General features: G+C 45.1%; 1 protein-coding gene across 2 annotated transcripts in view; it reads left to right on the forward strand.

Annotated features, from left to right (window-relative positions):
• Positions 1 to 23,156, forward strand: part of EDRF1 (erythroid differentiation regulatory factor 1) — a 116,039-nt gene that overhangs the window by 43,572 nt on the left and 49,311 nt on the right. For both annotated transcript variants that reach the window (XM_068257516.1, XM_068257517.1), the window contains exons 11-17: positions 7,316 to 7,427; positions 8,388 to 8,654; positions 10,585 to 10,656; positions 15,136 to 15,286; positions 16,974 to 17,159; positions 20,024 to 20,224; positions 22,453 to 22,671. In XM_068257516.1, the coding sequence (XP_068113617.1) occupies positions 7,316 to 7,427; positions 8,388 to 8,654; positions 10,585 to 10,656; positions 15,136 to 15,286; positions 16,974 to 17,159; positions 20,024 to 20,224; positions 22,453 to 22,671 (1,208 nt within the window). The remainder of the gene's footprint in view (positions 1 to 7,315; positions 7,428 to 8,387; positions 8,655 to 10,584; positions 10,657 to 15,135; positions 15,287 to 16,973; positions 17,160 to 20,023; positions 20,225 to 22,452; positions 22,672 to 23,156) is intronic.

The raw sequence follows: 23,156 nt of genomic DNA on the forward strand, positions 1-23,156 counted from the left end.
AGCCAGTGGGCTGGCAGCCCTGTTGATCTTCTGGCATAAGTAGTGTTTAATTCAAAACCCTGGACCAAGTGTAAAGTTGTGTATAATACAGCAGCCATATTGCATATAATACAGATGCCATATTTTTCATTTTTCTGTCTGCTGTGTACTATTTCAGATGTGTATTTATGTTAAGTGGCAGTTGGCTTTGAGGCATAATTGGGCACCAGGCTGAAGGAAGCTGCTAATTTGATTGTCTGTATGGCAGTGTAAAGTACATTTGCATTCAGTTTCCTCTGGACACTGCGGCCTCCAGCAAGGAAACAGGTAATTAGAAAACGACACACTCTTTTGTCCTGAAAAGGTACTGCATTGCTTTGAAGCCTATACATGTGAACGGCTACCTGTTGTTCTGAATATTGGACTAGATTCTAAGTGGGACAGGAAACACTTGAAATTTGCATGTCACAGCAAGCCCAGGTGTGACAGGGGGGCTCTGCAGACGTTGTTGTCACAATCTGGGGAAATTGCATTAGTTTTGGGACTGAACATTAAGTGTCCCGGGCAACAAATCGGCCTATAAGAGCCAGCATAGAACGCTCAAACCTCGTAGTTCCCTGGAGATAGCAAAGACGCTAGGACTAGGCTGGTCCAACCAGAAACGGAGTGCTCCTCGCAAACAACGTTCAGACCTTCATGCTGGTAAGGTTTTATTCCCGTTTTTATTTTTGAGAAAACTGTCTTGTTGTGTATCTTTGTAATTTTTATGTAGTTTTTGTAAATCTTTCGTATATATTACTTTCTGCACTGTTCCACTTTTTTCTGGACTATGCAAAAACGCATAGTCTTGGAGAGGCTGCAGTATAACGTGTGTGTGTGTGGCGCGTGTTCCCGTATTTTGGCCTAAGCGCAAAGCTGACCCAAATACGAAACCGCTGGACTGAGTGCAGGCCACTCGATAGCAGAGTGGGAATTGTTGAAGTGTCTAGCAGCAGCTGGTGGTGGCAGTGAGAAGTGTTTTTGAGGGGTGACAGCCTTGTTTTAGCTTGAATAAAGCTGCTTCCCCTCGTGATCTGGTCAAACCCGCAGTCGGGAACTGTTTCTGCAGGCGTGCCGTGGGGCCGGCCCCAGACACAAGCATATGGCTAATCCAGTCAGCTGAGTCCGAGTACCTGATCTGCTGCATGCTTGTTCAGGTTCTATGGCTAAAAGTATTAGAGGCAGAGTATCAGGAAGACTGTCAGGCAACTGGTATTGCTTAACAGGATATCTATATGGCAGTCTCCATATCCCTCTCACCTCGGGTTCCCTTTAACAGTGGTGGTCATGTGACCACAGCAGCACCTCCTGCTCCCTGCTGTCCAATCAGAATCAGTACAAATTGGATTTGGCTCCTACAGGTTCTGGAAAGGGGGGGTGGGGGGGGGTGGATAGTGAGGGGAAGGAGGGGAAAATGTCCAAAGTGCCGAGGCTGCCATACAATGGTTCCGCCAGTCACACTTGGAAATCATCTGTCATCCCTAAGGAGACATGGGGGGGGCAAGGTTCGTCAGTGGTGGCTGACGCTGCTGAGGATTGCTGGCATCTGGCAGTGCTGGCCAAGGTGTTCCAGTCCAAAAGGTGCAGTAGTGTTCATTTCTGTGGTGGGTCCCTGTCACAGGACCCCTAGTGGCCGGACCGCACAATGCCTTCCAATCTGTTTCAGCACACAAACCATGCAAGCTGTGGTCGCAATCGGTACGCAGAAACCGCTGGAATTTTGGCAGCAGACCGACTAGAAGGGAGCCTGTGAGTTACGGTAATTACAAATTACACACTATTTCAGGGTATAACTGCCACCACCTCTGTTATCATGGGACAGAGGCACCCACTGACTGGCTGAGTCTAGACCTGCAAATAAAAACGGTTAAACACACTCTATTCTGTCTAGCTAGCAACCATAGTAGCGACTCTTCAGAGACCAGGGTTCAGTTTGTGCGGCTGAATAGCAGGGTAGCTGAATAAATAAATGACGGTAGCGTCGTTTATTAAATATGCAATATGAATAATTAATATATACAGAAAATCGTTAAAATCAACAATTATAGAGACAAATGGCACAGTATGAAAATAAAAGGGAGAAAATACTTAGGTTCGTGGAAATATGTCCTTTCTGGGAACACTTGTAAAGTTCCTTTGTTTCAGTTCAGGAGAAAAGTTCAGACAAGATGGCCGCCACTGTTCCTCAAAGTGGCAGCATGCTCCCATGAAGATGGAATTTGGAGGAATGAGGTTCGCCTGCTGGCAATGTGCTTTTGATGAAGCTTGTTTGGGGGTGTGGCAACGCCTGTCCCCTCTGAATTACAAATCAATCACAGTTCATTCCCTCTGAGAGCGATTTAGGGTTAACCTTATGAAACACTAATTCAAAACCGATAAATGCCACATTTGCACTGATAACAGATTAATATTCCTCAGATGATGACAATTCCTATGACATCAGACTTGATTAGGGCAGAGGGTCCAGTTCCTGAGAAGTTAATAACTCAGTTGTAGAGGACCCCTTGCCCCTCTAGACTGGTATCAAAAGATTCAGCAAGACTCTACTAACCCAATGATACCGCTCTCCTAACCATCCTATTTACGGTATTCCGTAAATAGGCAAAAAATCATATACAACATTCATTTTCCTCTGCTGCTGACGGTGCGAGGCAGTCTGCCTTCCTGCTGTGACTAGCTTCCTTTGGCTCTCCATGGATGAATGGCTTTTGGTGTGTTAATTAACATCTGAGTGAGATCAGCTCGGAGAAACTCTTCTGCAGGGTAAACCCGGCTCGACGCTACCTTATCAATCGAGCCTCTGATGGCTCGATTGATAATATCAGACATGTCCGATCACCGCGGGGATCGATTCCGCGCTCGATACCCGCAGGCGGACAATAGCGGCGAATCGAGCGGAAGATGAGAAGCGCTGGCGGACATAAACGGGAATCGATTCGGGTGCACGCGGGGACGTGGCGGGAGTCGATCCAGTGGCTAATCGGCCGCCGGATCGACCCGTGTATGCCCAGCATGACACCTCTGCTAAGGCCCAGATCCCAGTCACATGCTAATTAACAAGTCACTGGCCTGGAAGGGGAAAAAAGAAAATGTCATTTTCTGATCGCTGCAAAGACTGAGCAAATCTAACCAGGGAGCGATCAGAAACGACTGTGCGAATCTTCCCGATTCGCCTGTGTTTCTCACAGATCGTCAGTCAGTCTCGACTCCTGGGCAGCATTCAGCAGTGCTCTTTCAAATGCCGCTTTTGTCACCCGCTGTAAACCCTCGCGGTTACCGCCCCTCAGAACCAGCCCTTAAAGTGGTCTGAAAGTCAGCATTTCTAATTTGCTCTAAAAGATTCCTCACAGCTTGAAAGCGACTAGCCCAGAATTTTTTTTTTGCAGAACATCACTGAAATGGTTAAACAAAGCACTTTGTCCTGCTATTCAGCTTCAAATCCGCATCCAAACTGGAGATAACAGTATCTTTGTTTGCATTCCAGTGTTGATACATTTGTGTAAACACAGCGTAACAAGTGAAAAGAAGCTCTCTGTGCTTCAGGCACACACAGCTCAGAACAGTTAATTAGGAGATGTTAATATATAATAAAAAGCAGTTTGAATAAAATGCAATGGCAGCTTTCAGGGCAAGATAAACTACACTTTGGAAATGTGTAATTTGTAGACAGACAATATTACTTGTGCTCAAAAGCAAATATGATAACTGTATGAATAATAAAACGTAGGAAAATACATGTTTATTGAATGTTATGTCGGAGTTTCAGACTACTTTAATGAGAGGAGCGTCTTCGTAGCTTTTGAATGAAGATACAATCTCACTTTATAGCGCAGCGAGGGCTCATCGGGGGCAATATCACTAATTCCGCTTATTTATTATATTCATTATGGGGCCAGTCTAACGCAATTTAGAAAAGATAACTCAATTGTGTGAATATCCCCAGCGGACTTTTACCCATAATGCATCTGTCAATTGCCATTGCTCATTTATAATGGCCTAATATGCTTTGAGCTCCACTCCCCCCCCAATGCCGCCTCGGCTTATGTAATCCGCATCTCAGCAGATTCGGGAACTGACAAAAGGCGCACAGCGCTGCGTCTCAGCGGGATGTCAGATGTATAATTAACTGTTGATGAGTTGGGTAATTAAAACCCATCCCTCATTCCCATCCTGCTAATAACATCAATAACAGCCTCTGTGCGACTTTGATGGCTTTTGTGTTTGTAATCCGTGTCGGCGGTGATGTTCCCCCGGCGTGCTCAGTAAACAAAGCAGAAGCCTCTGCTGAGTCCTGCCCTGTCAGACAGCACTTTAAATATTTATCCTGATGCAGAATACTGTAAGAAATGACAGACTGCGGCACAGCAGCAAAAGTAAAGAGCTTGTTTACGTTTATGGGTGAAGGCAGCTACGTGCAGTGCAGCATGATACCATCTGAGGATCTTTATTATGTTTTTGGGGAGTTTTTTTGTTAGTTAGCACCAACATCTCCTGTAGATAGTATTTATATTTATTTAAAGCACAAGTGACACCCATTCTAACCTAGAAATAAAAAAAAACACATAAGTAGATAAATACTAGTTCTAGTTACATAACAGATGTATTGCACCGTCCACGTTATGATTTATGGGAATGTTATAAAGAGATTCCTATTCTAGACAGTTTCCATCTTGGTTACCTTTGAATGAAGATAATCCTGACATCATTTCCTCCCTCACTCTTTTTTTCACCTCTTGCTAATTGTGTATTTGTTACCCGCCCTCCTCCCAGCGTCTTCAGACACTCCCACTGAGGTCTATACTAGGAAGTGCACTGCCTTATGTCATTAGAAGGAGGGGAAAATAAAGGAAAGAGGAGGAATATATTCTAGATAAAAAGACCCCCACCTCAGCATGCAACTGTTTGGTAATGGGCAATTAAAGGGCCAGTGCTCCTAAGGTATGTGATAATTCCAAACTATAACAGCAGAAAAAGTTTTGAATGCAGGATTAGCATCTTTATCACTTAAAAGAATACTATCGATTCACATTTTTTTCAATTGACACAGGAATTGTTTGGGTAGTGCTGCTAAGTACTGGTGTATACATTTTAGTAGCAACTTCTTTGTTTACTGTTAGCAAAATACATTCAAAGTTTACTGACCAAAACTGAAGGCAGACTGAGCCATGAGGAGAGGGGAAATTCCCCTCACACTTGATCTGTTAACTCTATGTGTAGCTCTGTGTGTGATAGAGAAGAGAGCTCCCAACAGCTGCTGCTCCTGTGTCCTCTGTGTCTGACTGACCTGTCTGAAGAGAGCAGAGGAAATGTAACTAATTGTCACAGCTTTTTCATACTGTTTTTGCTTTCAGAGTTTGATATGGTTGATATTTGCTTTCTGTAGTCTGATATGCAACTCTGGCTGTGCATTGAAGTAGACACCCCTTCTGCAATTGATTTGTCCCAATATAGCTAAATCCTACTCTCAATAAATTACAGCTTTTGCCTCTGATATGTAACATGAAAAGTAGGAAAATGTTTACACAGCTACTTAGACATTATGTGCACACTGTCATTTTAGAACACTTGGGTATCGATAGTGTTCATTTAATACACTCAGACCAGTTGCTGTAGAAATTTGATTTTTATGGTGACAATCCCTGCTTTAAAGAGAAACTCCAACCAAGAATTGAACTTTTTCCCAATCAGTAGCTGATACCCCATTTTACATGAGAAAGACAATGATTTTCACAAACAGACCATCAGGGGGCGCTGTGTGACTGATTTTGTGCTGAAATCCCTCCCACAAGAACCTCTGAAGACCGCGGTACTCCTGGCAAACAGCCACAATGTAACAATGTTCAGAGACAGGAAACAGCTGTTATTAGCTGTCTAACAGCCAGAGCAGCTAGAAACAGCTAAATAACCTGCCCACAGTAACAATGTCTCCATGTAATAAATGTCAGAATGTGAATCTGGGAGAGGAAAGATTTTACAATGAGCAAACACTGACTAAATCATGTATACATAATTATTGTAAAAAATGAAGCACTTTTTTTACTACATTATTTTCACTGGAGTTCCTCTTTAAGTATTTAGTGCCGACCTATGATGCAGCGATGTACAGAGTATATTGTCATGTTACCAACTGTCCCTCGTAGGGGCTCACCATCTAGTTCCCACCATAGTCATATGTCTGTGTATGTATCATAGTCTTGGGCCAATTTAGGGGGAGCCAATTAAATTATCTGTATGTTTTTGGGATGTGGGAGGAATCTGGAGTGCCCGGAGGAAACCCACACAGACACTGGGAGAACATACAAACTCCAGATAGTGCCCTGGCTGGGATTTGAACCGGGGACCCAGCGCTACAAGACGAGATCGCTAACCACTACGCCACCGTGCTGCCCATACCGTACAAAACAAATAGTAACATAGATATGAGAGGTTCAAGACTGAGTGGTTTGTGACATCATCAATACTGGTGCATGTTCATATGATAAATTACAGCGGGCTAAGAAACACTAGGAGGAGGTACCTGCCCTGGTGAGCTTACAGTCTAATAAAGGGGTGTCAAAGTCAATCACCTAAGGGGCCAAAATCTAAAACATAGTCTAAGTCATGGGCCCAATTGTTTGTGAAGATTTAAAGGAAAGCCGTTACTAAGAATTGAACTTCATCCCAATCAGTAGCTGATATCCCCTTTCCCATGAGAAATCTTTTCCTTTTCCCAAACTGATCATCAGGGGGCTCTGTATGGCTGATATTGTGGTGAGACCCCTCCCACAGTGTGATGTCAGGACTGTAGTTCTGACATCACACTGTGGGAGCCTTGTAGCATTGTGGGAAATAACAGCTGTTTCCAACTGCCAAAAAAAAAGCAAGCAGCATCTCCTTCCAGTGACCTCACCTGCCAGCAGTAAAAATGTCACCATATTATAAATGTCAGAATTTAAATCAGGGAGAGGAAAGATTTTACAATGGGCAAACACTGACTAAATCATTTATACATAATTATTGTAAAAATGAAGCCCTTTTATTACATTTTTTTCAATGGAGTTCTTCTTTAACATTTGTTAAACAGTCTCAAAGTGTCGTAACCATAGCGGCCACGGGTGGGGGCGGGGACTGGGGTCTGGTTCCCCGCTCCTCCCCCTTCTGTGGTGGAAAAGTTTAATACTTACCTGCTCCAGAACTGCTATGTGTCTCTTCTAAGCTTCCTGAATTTTGGTTTGTTAGTTTATTTCTTTGCTCTTTAGCACCTTTTTACAAACGGGCCGCTTAAACCAGAAAGTAATGCTTTGTTCTTGTTTTTTAGGGTAGCCTGCAATATGATGATGAAGAAAACGCAGAACAGGAAGCATTACGGAACTATTCGGACACTTTTATTAAACTGCCTGAAATTAGTAGACAAAGGGAGACATCCGCAGGTCAGTATAAAATGCTTCTTTACTGCACACATTAGCAGAGAGCAAACTAAAAACTTTCATCAGCCGGAAGAGCGGGTAGATTGGACAGTGTGCGTCAAAGAGTTTACAGAAGTCATAGATGCTATCTTCACACCTTCCCCTGGATAAATAAATGCAGCCTGGTGGCGCCCTGCCCCACCCCCCTCCCCCTCCAGGTTTACATGACAGCGCCTATAGCTGCTGCTATTCTTTTTGTTTTTATATAGCGCCAACATCTTCCGTAGCGCTGTACATGGTACAAAACAAATATTGGGGAACATGTATACATGAGAAGTTTGAGACACTGTACAGTCATGACATTCAATAGTACAAGTACAGATAAATATACATACATAGTTGTGAAGTTGGTACATGTGCATATGTAAATACATTTACAGCAATATAATAAACACTAGGAGGAGGTCCCTGCCCTTACAATCTAGAGGGAAGTGGGTGGAGGCATTAGGGATGGAGACACAGGTGTTAGCGGATGAGGCATTGAGCCTCCAATGCTACCTATAGCAAATTATAGGCTTCTCTGAGCAGGTGTGTTATTAGAAACCAGGGAGAAAAAGTGGTGCTTGGTTATAAAGTAGGTACTCTTTAAGGGCTGGTTCATGCTGCAAGAGCTTTTCCTAAGCGTTTGTGGTTTAAAAGCTCTTGCTAATGTTATCCTATGTGTGTGTTCACACTGCAGCGATGTGCTTTTATAAAAATCCCCCATAGCATTGCATTAGCAAGAGCTTTTCAAAATCACTCTAGCTTAAAAAGCTCTTTCAGTGTGAATCAGTCCTTAGTCTGTTTTCTGATCTGTTCAAGCTGGGATTGTAAGTCTTGTGTTTGATATAAGCTGTATTCAGACTCGCAGCTTCACAGCCCGCCGCTGCTTCCACAAGTAATAACACAAGTCTCAATTTCTGCTTCTCTTTAATCCGCTATCAGATAATTGCATCAGCCAACTACATGCTCTCCGAGCTCTTCCAGCTGGAGCCGAAGAAGGAAGAGGGAGGAGACACCGCTTCTAACGGGAACTCTGACGAGAGCTACAGCGAGGAGGAGGAAGAGGAGGAGGAAATGGCTGACAGCGACGAGAACAGCTCTTATAGCACCTCCTCCAAGCCTGCGGAGGACAGCAAGGCCGTGGCCATCATAAAGTCTGTGTGCGAGCTCTCTGAGCCCGAGAAGTACAAGTCTACGCATCAGATCCGGGTACGTCGCTGCAGACAGGACCTGCTGAAGCTGCTGGCTGTGTTGTTGATAAAGTTATACTACATACAGATGTCACCCAAGTCCTGTGCAGTATTCAGAGTTAGACCTTGTTGTGTGTAGAGGCTTGAAGTACACCAGAAGCGGGAAGCACATGGATGCCACCAGAAACAAGCATGCAGCTAATCTTGTCACATTTCAGTCAGAGCACCTGATCTGCATGCGTTTTCAGGGTGTATGGCTAAAAGTATTGGGGACAGAGGATCAACAGGACTGCTAGGCAACTGGCAGCCTCCACATCCCTCTCACTGGTCCTTTAAAGTGGATCCATGGTGAACTTTTACTTATTGCATAATTGTGTTCCTTTCCTATTGTTTATAGGGCATTCCTTAAGCCAAATACTTCTTTGTTTTTGTTTTAATACTCTAATTCCCTATTAACTAAACAAGCCTCGCCCACAGTTTTTCAGAGAGCCTTGGCAGTAGCAAGGACTCATGGGAGCTCAGTCTGGGCAGGAGGAGGGGGAGGTATTACTAGCCAGAGATTTTAGAGGCAGAGGGGAGGAGGGAGGAGGATTAGGTTTTTTTCACAGAAGATGCAGAAAAGCTTGCCTGTTTGTAATGTTTAAAAGCAACATGGCTACTGTCATTGTATCACAGGAAGAAATAATCTAAATCTTATCTACACTTTAGATAAGATATATAGACAAGTTACTTGTTCTAGTTAGTTTTTCATCTCGGATCCGCTTTAAGGTGTTTAAAGGTTAGCAAATCACTTTTAACCAATTAGCAGCTTCAAAGAAATTGTTTATAGAGAAGTGCGCCTTTGACCTCAGTCGCCAGAACTTGTTGTGCTGTAAATTCTTGGAATGCTTTGATGTCTCTCTACTAGCAGAAAATATAGAACCTGAAAGCAGAAGTCCTCTTGTCTCACAGTGCCCCCTAGTGTCAAGTGGCCAAAATACATATTAATGCAGCTCTCATTATTATCAAGGAAATGTAACAAATAGGAGATAAAAAGTGCTAAAAAAATTGTTCTGGATCTCTTGCAAGCCTCTAAATAAATTAGCTGCTAAATGGTTAAAAAGCACCTGAAGTGACATGAAAAATTACTTACCTCCATAGAGGGGGTATTGATCTTCTTCCACCCCTCTGTTCCTGTGCTGGGAAATAGAAAATATTTGACAATAGTGACACATACGGTGCTCATGGCCAGGCCTCCTATGTGTATGAGCGCCAAGCTGCACCGCACAGGCTCAAAGTACACCCTGCGCGTTAGCACTAAGCTGCTCGTGTACAACGTTTTGCTCCATGCAACTGCACAGGCACGAACCCTACTGCCGCCTGTGCAGTGTGTCCACGCTCGTACACAGGGGGCGGAGCATGGTCGCAAAGAAGGATGTCCTGCTGAGACGTAGAGGGCTTGGTGGGCATTGGGAAAGTCTCCTGGTGCACCCAGAGCCTTCCCATTACAGTGAGGAGTATTTGCAGTATAGTAAAATAACCACAAGATGTCACTGTGTGTAAAGGGCAATGGTGATATTTATGGGATTGTCATTTCCTGTATTCTCTCTGTTCTAAGCAAGCTGCATTTCCTGATGATGTAGTGATGGTCAAGTAAAAGCAAATAATTTCGAGTTGATGCAAATGTATGCAGCTTGAAAATGACAATCAAATCCTGCTGAGGTGAAATTCAAATGGTTCATTTTCAATCTGCATAAATTTGCATTAACTCAAAGTTATTTGCATGTACTTGACCATCACTAGTAGGATATATCTCTGCATGTTTTCCTTCAGTAAAGAGTTCTAACTGGTTACACCGGGTGTCTATCCGGATCCTGCTCATTCCTTTGCTACGTGGCTTGATATGGTAGAGTTTCTGTATAGTTTATAGCAGGTAATAGCTTACCGAATGGTTCCTTGTTTCTTTGCAGCCTAGCTGTGCCTTCCCCATGTGCAGCGACACAGAGGAGCGCTGCAGGCTGGTGCTGAACTACGTTCTGGAGGTAAGCTTTCTCCTAATCTATATGTGTCATAGTTCATATGGCCTCCCGCAAAGCAGACTGCTTCCTCATCAATCTCTACCGAACTACCGCAAGACAGACCACTTCCTGTTCAATCCCTACCGAAATACCGCAAGACAGGACGCTTTCTGTTCAATCCCTACCGAAATACCGCAAGACAGGACGCTTTCTGTTCAATCCCTACCGAACTACCGCAAGACAGACCGCTTCCTGTTCAATCCCTACCGAACTACCGCAAGACAGACTGCTTCCTGTTTAATCTCTACCGAAGACAGACCATTTTCTGTTCAATCCCTACCGAACTACCTCAAGACAGACCACTTCCTGTTCAATCCCTACCGAACTACCGCAAGACAGACCGCTTCCTTTTCAATCCCTACCGAGCTACCGCAAGACAGACCATTTCCTGTTCAATCCCTACCGAACTACAGCAAGACAGACAGCTTCCTGATCACTCCCTACCGAACTACCGCAATACAGACCTCTTCCTGTTCAATCCCTACTGAACTACCGCAAGACAGATTACTTCCTGTTTAATCCCTACCGAACTACCGCAAGACAGACCGCTTCCTGTTCAATCCCTACCGAACTACCGCAAGACACACTGCTTCCTGTTTAAACTCTACCGAACTATCGCAAGACAGACCATTTCCTGTTCAATCCCTACTGAACTACCGCAAGACAGACCACTTCTTGTTCAATCCCTACTGAACTACCGCAAGACAGACTGCTTCCTGTTCAATCCCTACCGAACTACCGCAATACAGACCTCTTCCTGTTCAATCCCTACCAAACTACCGCAAGGCAGACCGCTTCCTGTTCAGTCCCTACCGAACTACCGCAATACAGACCTCTTCCTGTTCAATCCCTACCAAACTACCGCAAGACAGACTGCTTCCTGTTCAATCCCTACCGAACTACTGCAATACAGACCTCTTCCTGTTCAATCCCTACCGAACTACCGCAAGACAGACCGCTTCCTGTTCAGTCCCTACCGAACTACCACAAGACAGACCGCTTCCTGTTCAGTCCCTACCGAACTACAGCAATACAGACCTCTTCCTGTTCAACCCCTACCAAACTACCGCAAGACAGACTGCTTCCTGTTCAATCCCTACCGCTTCCTGTTCAGTCCCTACCGAACTACCACAAGACAGACCGCTTCCTGTTCAGTCCCTACCGAACTACAGCAATACAGACCTCTTCCTGTTCAATCCCTACCAAACTACCGCAAGACAGACTGCTTCCTGTTCAATCCCTACCGAACTACCGCAATACAGACCTCTTCCTGTTCAATCCCTACCAAACTACCGCAAGACAGACTGCTTCCTGTTTAATCTTTACCGAACTACTGCAAGACAGACCATTTCCTGTTCAATCCCTACCGAACTACCTCAAGACAGACCACTTCCTGTTCAATCCCTACCGAACTACTGCAATACAGACCTCTTCCTGTTCAATCCCTACCGAACTACCGCAAGACAGACCGCTTCCTGTTCAATCCCTACCAAACTACCGCAAGACAGACTGCTTCCTGTTCAATCCCTACCGAACTACCGCAATACAGACCTCTTCCTGTTCAATCCCTACCAAACTACCGCAAGACAGACTGCTTCCTGTTTAATCTCTACCGAACTACTGCAAGACAGACCATTTCCTGTTCAATCCCTACCGAACTACTGCAATACAGACCTCTTCCTGTTCAATCCCTACCGAACTACCGCAAGACAGACCGCTTCCTGTTCAGTCCCTACCGAACTACCGCAAGACAGACCGCTTCCTGTTCAATCCCTACCAAACTACCGCAAGACAGACTGCTTCCTGTTCAATCCCTACCGAACTACCGCAATACAGACCTCTTCCTGTTCAATCCCTACCAAACTACCGCAAGACAGACTGCTTCTTGTTTAATCTCTACCGAACTACTGCAAGACAGACCACTTCCTGTTCAATCCCTACCGAACTACTGCAATACAGACCTCTTCCTGTTCAATCCCTACCGAACTACCACAAGACAGACCGCTTCCTGTTCAGTCCCTACCGAACTACCACAAGACAGACCGCTTCCTGTTCAGTCCCTACCGAACTACAGCAATACAGACCTCTTCCTGTTCAATCCCTACCAAACTACTGCAAGACAGACTGCTTCCTGTTCAATCCCTACCGAACTACCGCAATACAGACCTCTTCCTGTTCAATCCCTACCAAACTACCGCAAGACAGACTGCTTCCTGTTTAATCTCTACCGAACTACTGCAAGACAGACCATTTCCTGTTCAATCCCTACCGAACTACCTCAAGACAGACCACTTCCTGTTCAATCCCTACCGAACTACCGCAATACAGACCTCTTCCTGTTCAATCCCTACCGAACTACCGCAAGACAGACCGCTTCCTGTTCAGTCCCTATCAAACTACCGCAAGACAGACCGCTTCCTGTTCAATCCCTACCGAACTACCGCAATACAGACCTCTTCCTGTTCAGTCCCTAGAACTACCGCAAGACAGACCGCTTCCTGTTCAGTCCCTACCGAACTACCGCAAGACAGACTGCTTCCTGTTAAGTCCCTACCGAACTACCGCAAGACAGACCGCTTCCTGTTCAATCCCTACCGAACTACCGCAATACAGACCTCTTCCTGTTCAGTCCCTAGAACTACCGCAAGACAGACCGCTTCCTGTTCAGTCCCTACCGAACTACCGCAAGACAGACTGCTTCCTGTTAAGTCCCTACCGAACTACCGCAAGACAGACCGCTTCCTGTTCAATCCCTACCGAACTACAGCAAGACAGACCACTTCCTGATCAATCCCTACCGAACTACAGCAAGACAGACCACTTCCTGATCAATCCCTACCGAATTACCGCAATACAGACCTCTTCCTGTTCAATCCCTACCAAACTACCGCAAGACAGACCGCTTCCTGTTCATCTCCCACCAAACTCTACTGCTTTTTTTTTTTTTTTTTTTATATAAATAATCCTGTTTTGCTGGATGTTTTGTACCATGTGTATTTATTGTGTACCATCTGCTGACTATGTATCCATCCACCATACCTTCGCTTCGTATGTCTCTGATCTCATCCAGAGATACTGATGTCCACACATCAAATCAACTGCTCACTCGCAAGGCTTCTGGACTTCATAAGAGCAGCCCCTACTCAATGGAACTCCCTCCCTTCCTCTCCACATCTGGCTCATTCCCACCTTCAACATTTAAGCAGGCATTAAAGGAAACCTGACACGAAAAAATAAAAAGCTTTTTATACTTACCTGGGGCTCCCTTGCCTGTCCTCCTGGGGCGCGTCGATCCCCCGCTGGCCATCCAAGTTTCTTCCTCCTGTCACCCCAGTTCCTCTGCACTGCACATACACCCTCTCAGCACCCTCCCCCCCCCCATCCCCCTCCAATTGCGCTTTTGTTTCTGGGACCTGGTCCTTAGAATCCAGAGCCTAAAGGGAGCTGAAGGAAGCCCCCGGTAAGTAAATGCTTTTTATTTTTTCATCTCCGGTACACTTTAAAGCCCCATCATTACACCATCACTTACCTGCCATCTTCATTGCTTCATCCCCTACCTAGTGCATGCACCCACCCCCTTTTATTGTTCCCTCTCCTCCACCCCTTAGATTGCCTATTCGCTAGGGCCCTCCTCCCTGTGTGCTCCTCTCCACCACCATGTGGACTCAGTGACTCATCTGCGCAGCATTATTTATGACATCACTATTAAGCGTCTGTTTAGCACTGTAATGTCCCTGTGTGACCTTATTTAATGCTGTAATGTCTTCCTTATCTTCTGTACAGCGCTGGGTAAGATGATGACATTTTATTAATAAAGTTTTATTGTTAGAGGAACTTCAGCCTAAACAAACATACTGTCATTTAGTTACATTAGTTATGTTTATTAAAATAAATAGGTAATCTCTTACCCACCCTGTTTTAAAAGAACAGGAAAATGTTTGATTTCATGCGGGCAGCCATCTTTTTGGTTGAAAGGAGGTGACAGGGAGCATGAGACACAGTTCCAACTGTCCTGTGTCCTGATCACCTCTCCCAGTTGCTGGGCAACGTGAATAACAACATAGGAAATCCCATCATGCTTTGCACAGCATCAGGGGAAAAAAGCACGGGCAGTTTTCTTTGATGGGTGGAGCTTAGCTAAAAATGCAGCAAAAAAATGATGCTTTGGTAAGAAAAGCAAAGTTCTGATGCTGTGAAACGGTTAAAGAAACACCAAGCCTTTTCCGTGCTGCTGAGTAGATTCTTAGTCCGGAGGTTCACTTTAATATGCATTTTTTTTGTCCTTGTGTTGCTGGCCATTCCTCTTGTACTGTGCATGCCTTTATTGTACCTTCTTTAGCCTGCGTTTTATTCTGTACATCGCCACTGAAGATGGTGGCGATGGTGATTATATTAATAAACATACTTTTTTGTTTAACATGTAATTGCCTGTGTTCCTCTAAGGGTCTGAAGTGCATTGACTGCAGCATTAAGAATGAAGGGGAGCTGCCTGCTGCGGACCCCAATACTCCTATTCCTCTGAAGTATCAGGACGAGTCAGTGAACGTCGTGTCTCAGTGCCTGGAGAAGCAGATGCAGCTGTTCCTGCACAAGAGTACGTTCTCTCGTCAGTCTGTGTGCTCTCAGTTCACCATAACGTTATGAAAGCCGCCTTCATATACAACTGGGCATTTCTGCTCTGCTCTGAAAGATGAATTCCAGGGCAAAACTTACTGGGAGGAAAAATTGATAGCAGAATAGCATATCCAAGCATCGGAGATTAGATTTACCTGGGACTTCTTCCAGCCCCTAGCTGTCTATCTGGCCCCTCGCTATAGTTCCGCTGCCCTCCAGGGGGTTGCTTCCCCCCCGAAAGATCTCACGCCACATCTGTGGTCACTGGCTACCGCACAGGTGCATTTGCACGCCTCCCTCGATTGCGCTTCCACGGCTGGAAGCGTTCTGCGCTTGTGCTGATCACAATGACCCAATTCAACAAAAAGTAATTGATTGCTATCACTAGACAAGGCATGCAGCAGTACACATCACTCTTAATTTGTAGAATGTCGGGCACTAGGTAAAAGTTCCAGGCTTTATTAATCCCATAGGACAACAGTGTACATTCAAAGACAAACCTTACCGTACAGTGGGGGCACAAGTCTGCGGCCTTACAGCCGTTTCCCGGACTTCTGCTTCCTCAGAGACCCAATTGCAGAGTATTGCTGTGCATTCCAATATACAGCAATACTGTATATACATTAGATATAAAAATTGTTTCTGATGCTGAAACCAGGAAAATTACTATAAAAATGGATGTCCTGAATAGTTTATTGTATTCTACTTTGTCACTACAGGGCCTCTTTAGCCCTCCCCTAGGAGCATCACTATTGGTTAGTAAGGCTGACCTGCTGTAATGGGCAAGTAGTTATTGGAGGCAGTAACAGCAAAGCCAGCCTTTTCTTTCATAAGTCCTTTTTGCTGATCCATTTTGTTGAGATATAAATGCATTCCATTTACTATTTAAATGTTTAAACCAGGACTGTGGAGTCGGAGTCAAGGAGTCGGAGTCGGGGCAATTTTGGGCACCCAGAGTCTGAGTCGGAGTCGTGGTTTCAGAAACTGGGGAGTCAGAGTCGCATGATTTTTGTACAAAATCCACAGCCCTGTTAAGTATTAGACTATGGAGTCGAGGAGTCGGAGTCTGAGCAATTTTGGGTACCCGGAGTTGGAGTCGGAGTCATGGTTTCAGAAACTGAGGAGTTGGAGTTTGAAGATTTTTGTACCGACTCCACAGCCCTGGTTTAAAGTGACACTGAAGGAAAAATAAACTTATGATATGATGTTTAGTATAGATAATTGATAGATCATTAGTTAAAAATAAAAACTCTTTTCTTTGCTGTTATATAGATTTTATTTTATAGCATTGCTTTCTGTCCTATTAGCAGTTTACAAACCACACTGTATTTTAAACTATAAAACAGAGCAGAGCTAATGGCCCTTGGAACTTCCCTGCAGTAAAGCCTTATCTAAAGCTTTCTCGCACTGTCTCTTGGTTGTTGAATGTGCTTCGGAAAACAGCATTGTATTCTACCTAAGTTGGGTCGGAGAGCTCAGAGACACTCTTTTGCATAGATAACTGAAGTTTATTAACTCATCCTGTACCGGAAAGCAATGAGACTTTTTTTTTTTTCTTCTAATGTTCTATTTTTTAGCTGTACTGCAATTCATTATCTCATACGTTTATTTTAGCTTTGTTTGCTTTAATATAAGATGACAAACTGTTTTTGTTCTTTCTTCCCCAGTGGAATGTGCAGATAAACCAAATCCAAGTAGATCGGGGATCGTCCCTGGGTCCTGGCAGTTCAAAATGAAGATTCAGTTGATTATTAAGGCCTCTAAAGCGTATTATGTATTATCGGACGCGTCTCTGGGCCTGCAGAAATACGGCAGAGCGCTGAGATACATCAGGCTGGCTCTGCAGTGCTACGGTAAGTGGCGGCGATATGGTGACATGTGGAAGGCATGACTAAAGCTTCATTCACATTATATCAATATTAAATCCTCGTTATCTGGAGTGTCTCATTTCTGGTGGGAAGCGGCGATTCTGCCAACCTTTTATCAAACCCTGAAGATGTGCAGGAACTTTTTTCCCCTCCAGTGTGATGGGGGGGGGGGGGGAATGATTTCAGGGGTGCACCACTTGTTTCTAGGAAGAGAAACAGCTGGTATAATGCCGCAGAGCTTCCAGGAATAAGGCTTTACGTGGCGGAGAGAATCGTACTTAGAGACTGAGAGTGGCCGCATCTCCGATTTCAAACTTTCACCCTACTTATTTTGCAAAACAGAACACAGAGTAGGGACACCAAGAGCCAAATATAGTGTAGTATGTACTGATAGTTGAAATGAAGTATAGAGTAATAAGCTATACTCACAATTTAGCAGGGTTACCTCAAAGGCAACCACTGTATAGGCAGAAGGGGAGATTAGACCTGACCACACTCAGGATTAAGAAGTCTCTCTCCGTAGATGAGGAAAAAAGGGGGTAACACCCCTCCACCAGAGGGGGACTTGATATAGCGTAGTATGGATACAGAGGCGCCAAAAGGATAAAAGTATCTAAAAAGATTAAAACATGAGGAGGCAGTGGTGGACTTACCTCCTCCAAGCAGACACAAACATTGTCAATGTCTTTGTCAAATAGAACAGGTTTATTTACATACTCCGGGGGACAATGCAACACATTTTGCATGTTTGATCCCGCTTCATTCGGCAATAACAGAGCGATAGCATGTGTGGTCAGTAGAAGAGCCAGGCATCTGTCGGCATTTTCTTGTGTCTGCTTGGAGGAGGTAAGTCCACCACTGCCTGCTCATGTTTTACACTTTTTAGATACTGTTATCCTTTTTGCGCATCTGTATCCATACTGTGCAACTTTAAAGCTGGCCATACATTAGCTGACTTAGCAGCCGATCATCAATCCGATTCAATTATTATAATCTAACAGTGCATGCGCGATCAATGGTTGCAGTGTTCTCCCCAGAAATGTTTTTCAGCTGGGTGGCATGAAAAAGTAGCCGGGTGGGGCAAGATACGAATGCAGGGCCGGTGCTTCTATGAGCAACTCTGCTTACAGCAGAGGAGGAGGTGAGCCAATGACAGCCGGGTGGTCACCAAAACTAGCCGAGTGGAGCACCCGGCTAAAAGAGCCTGTGGAGAACACTGGGTTGCGACCAATTTCAGGCCGAAAATGGTCACGAATCTGGTGGTGTCAGTCAGGTGCAGGGTGTTAACAGCATGCGATATCAGGACGACCAGCGAACGCAACAAAACCCCTGATGCTGTCTCTTCCCCTCCCTCTCCCCCCCCCCCCCCCCCCAATGATCATTGAGCATGAAATTGATGGGGAATCAGCCTGTGCTGTATGGGCAAGCGACAAATCTCTCTCTCATCAGGTTTGATCAGAGAGAGATCTTTCTCTTGCTCGATCTGACCATACATCGTCCACAGACAGAAAATGAGATGCTAATCATTTTGAGTTTGGTGCAAAGTTTAGGTTAATTGTATGCAAAGGAATGCAGATTGGGCTTGGACCCGTCAAAATCGCCAGATGTGCTAGACCAGTGATCTGCAAACTTGGCTCTCCAGCTGTTAAAGTGAACCTCCGGACTAAAAATCGACTCAGCAGCACTGAAAAGGCTTGGTGTTTCTTTAACAGTTTCACAGCATCAGAACTTTGTTTCTCTTACCCAAGCCTCATTTTTAGCTGCACAGAAGAAAACTGCCCGGGCATTTCCCCCCTGATGCTGTGCAAAGCATGATGGGATTTCTGATGTTGTTCTCGTTCTGCTGTTTTGGTGCAATTTTTTTTTTTTTTACATTTTGAATTTGACATTTGAAGCCTAGCGCATGCAGCTGGGAGAGGTGATCAGGACACAGGACAGTTGGAACTGTGTCTCCTGCTCCTTGTCACCTCCTTTCAACCAAAAAGATGGCTGCCCCCATGAATCACAAACATTTGCCTGTTCTTTTACAACAGGGTGGGTAAGAGATTATATTACCTATCTATTCTAATTAACATAACGAATGTAACTTAATGACAGTATGTTTGTTTAGGCTGAAGTTCCCCTTTAAGGAACTAAAAGTCCCACAATACATTGCAGGAGTCTGACAGCTACAGTCATGATTCATAAAGGCAAATGCATTGTGGGGCTTGTAGTTCCTTAACAGCTGGAGGGCCTAGCTTGCAGATCAATGTGCTAGACAAACATTATAGGAGGGGTTTGTTTTCGTAAGGGGGAGAGAAATTTATGAAATAGACATGTCCCTTGATGATTACAGCTTACATGCAAATTTAGTGCAAAATTGCAGTTGGGAAGCTGGACTGTTCAGATGCATTTCCTGACCATTGTGATTGGCCCAGCCCTGAACCTTTAGCCTCCTGTTGACCGTGGCTAAGGTGGAAGGGTTGGCTGTTTTCAAATTGGAGCTGAACTGTCAAGCCATCGATAATACTTATTTTATGTACGGTAATTGTTCAAATTGTAGCCGTTTTTATAATAAACATAAATCTATGTCAGTAAGGCCTCTTTTTTCCCACGGAGTGTTGATAGGCAGTTAAATGCCTCTCAAACTCTCACAACTGTTCACTGCTGCCTGGTAACTGCTCACTGCTGCCTGGTAACTGCTTGCTGATCACACAGCTCAACAGTCTGTGGAAAAGAGGCCTAATGCTAATTACTTGGGATACTGAACGCCACTAATATGAATACTGATTGGCATATTGCAACTTTTTATTTGTTTTTGTGGGTGTTCGTGTTTTCCCCACCTGACCATATTACTACGTTCCCCACAGATACGTACAGCGCCCTGTGTACCGGCCACGTTCCTGACGTCATGCTGCTCCTGTGCCAGTACCTCACCCTGTGCGGCGACATCCAACTGATGCTCGCCCAGAACGCCAGCAACCGGGCCGCCTACTTCGAGGAGTACAATTACCAGACGCGGGACGACCAGGAGATCCTGCACAGCCTCCACAGAGAGTCCAGCTGTGATGGTGAGCACTGGGGTCACATGGCCATGTACAGAAGGGGGGGATCAGCGAGTCAGTGAATTCCCTGCAGCCTTATACAGTGGTTGCAGGAACTGCATCCCACCTTTGTCAGTATATAACCCCCACCCCTGGGACATAAGAGTCTTGCCCAAAGACTTCTTAGTAAACAGATAGTGGTCTCAGCCAAGCTTCAAGACCTGGTGTACTGTGTGAAAGCTGGGATCTTTAACCAATGAACTATAAAGAGGTCCCATAAAAAAAAGGTTCTCTCCAAAACTCCAGGACTTCTCCAGAGCAGACCATTTCTGTGGAACTCCCTCCCCCCAATCAGGGTCACCCCCACCTTCAGCTTATTCATGCAGGCCTTAAAGTGTAACTGTTGGGCATGAAATTAAAAATTATTTATTTTTATCTGGTAAACAAATAACGATGCTAAGCAGGCAATCCAAAAGTTAAAAATCACTATTACTCTTCTTGTTGATAAATGATCATTCCCCAGTTTACCTGACTCTTATTTGGTACATACAAAAGAAGTTGCAGGGCATGCTGGGTTGTCCTTTTCTGCTTCTCTACTTTCCTCTCAGACTTAACTAATGCAGCCTGATTGGCTTTCCCTCCTGTTTCCCCTCCCACACCTCTGTTCCTCTCTGATTGGCCAATATTTCTCATGCTGAGACAATGCACTTTCTATAGTGGAGGGCGGCAATGCATACACAATCAGGCAGTGGAGAGTAAGGGAGGAAATGACATCACAATTGGCTTCTCAGTAGCCACAGTTAAAATGGGAAATGCTAAGAAGGATTTTCTCTCTTTTTACTGTAGAAAAATCACTAAAATCAAAACAAGGACAGTACCCTAAATATGTTATGTAAGTAGAGCAAGTATTTATCAACTTATATATGTGTTATTTTCTTTCTGAGATAGTATGGCTGACAGCTCCTCTTTAAGGACCCATCTGTTTATCATATCCTACCAGCCATCTTCATATCTCCAACCCATCTGCCCCCCCCCCCCTCTCCTTTCACCTAGTAACCACATAACGACCGCCTAATGCCGATAGGCGGCGGCTGGTCGTTTATGGCTTTGCATCGAAACGTTCCATGTCAGTTCAGAGGGCGTCTCCGTGAACAGCCTGCGAGCCTCCGATCGCGGCTCGCAGGCTAATTGTAAACACGCGGGGAAGAAATCCCCCGCTGTTTACATCAATACGGCGCTGCTGCGCAGAGGCGCCGTAAAGCAGATCGGCGATCCCCGGCCTCTGATAGGCCGGGGATCGCCGCCATGTGATAGGCTAAAGCCTATTGGAGGCGGTACAGGTCGGATCGCAGTCCTGTGCCGCCCATGGAGCGAAGGGGAGGTAGGAATCGTGCTGCGGAGGAGGGCCCACGCAGCACAGATCAGCTAACAGCCCGGTCCTTAAAGAGAACCTGTACTGAGTAAAATTATTTAAAATAAACACATGCGGTAACTTCAAATGAACATTACATAGTTACCTCGCCATCAGTTCCTCTCAGAAGCTCGCCATTTTCTTCTTACAGTGATCCCTTCCAGTTCTGACAACATTTTGTCAGAACTGAAATCTATCAGTTGCTGTCAGTTATATATCAGTTGCTGTCAGTTACAGCTGAGGGGACAACTGAAGTGTCCATGTTTCCCTATGGCTCAAGTGGGCGATGTTACAGTTTAACTGTGTGCTGACCAGAAAGCTGTTATGGGGTAATGGCCATTTTCAAAACGGTGGACGGAGAATTCCATTGATCACAGGGGACAAACAGGACACAGGAGAGGAAAAATAGATTGAGGAGTAGACTACACAGGAGGTAAGTATGACTTGTGTATGTTTATTTTGATTTTTAATGTTCAGTTCAGGTTTTCTTTAAGTGGTTTAACTGCCGCCTACTGGCCCTAATGTGTCCCACTCCTACAACCTTTAGACTGTAAGCCTATTTGGAAGGCCCTTCTCTGCCACCATATGGACTCAGTGACTTGTATTTATCCCTACCTTAGAATTTGCACACCTGTGCTGTGACATCACTGGGAGGGCGGGGCTACATACCAACATACAACAATATATTGATATGAGAGGTGCTTTTGATGCTGAAACAGGGATAACTCATGTGAATTGGGTATGCTGGCTAATTTAGTGCATTCCATTATGAGCCACTTCTAACTTTCTAATTATGCATCCTATAAAATGATCTAACGTAACTCACAAGCGTTGGTCTCCCCAGGCTTCTCCTTCGTCACGGATCTGATCACAGACCTGGAGTGCCAGCTGGCGGTCAGCTGTAAGTGCTACGAGGCCGCCCACGAGATCCTGATCCTCACCCACCTGCAGGACCAACACCCCGATCAGAAGATGCAGGTGCTGAAGAGGCTGGGCAACGTCCGGAACGAGATCGGGGTCTTCTTCATGAACCAGTCCGCAGCCCTCCAGTCCGAGAGAGCGGGTGAGTGTACGTATGTGTGTGTATGTGTGGACATGTACATGTGTACATGCGTGGACGGTTTGTAACTTTCTTCCATATCGGGCATATTTTTATGAGTGTTGCAGAGTGGTTTTTAGGGCGTACATATGAATTGGCCACTGGGAGACTTGGGCGCAGGATACAACCGATGTAAGGCTTATCCTGCTGCTGCACAAGTCCTGGCGGCGTTAATTACTATTCCCCCTCCAGGTCCACGTGGGTAGTGGGGAATGATGTAATTCTGCTTCCAGCGATTGCTGGCGGCTTAATTAGTGTTTTAAAAGTATCTTCAGCTCTGTCTTTTGACGGCACCGAAGTTGCTCACTTTGTGCCACTATAGCCGTGATTCCTATTATGGTCTATGGTGGCGCCGGATACAGCGTGTTCGTTTGCTGGTTTGCCTCCCCCATTGTCACATGTCTCCTCTCCATTGCCACAAGGAAGCCTTTATCATGTGACCTTACGGC

The sequence above is a fragment of the Hyperolius riggenbachi genome, chromosome 10 (assembly GCF_040937935.1).
Source record: "Hyperolius riggenbachi isolate aHypRig1 chromosome 10, aHypRig1.pri, whole genome shotgun sequence".
Classification (NCBI taxonomy): Eukaryota; Metazoa; Chordata; class Amphibia; order Anura; family Hyperoliidae; genus Hyperolius; species Hyperolius riggenbachi.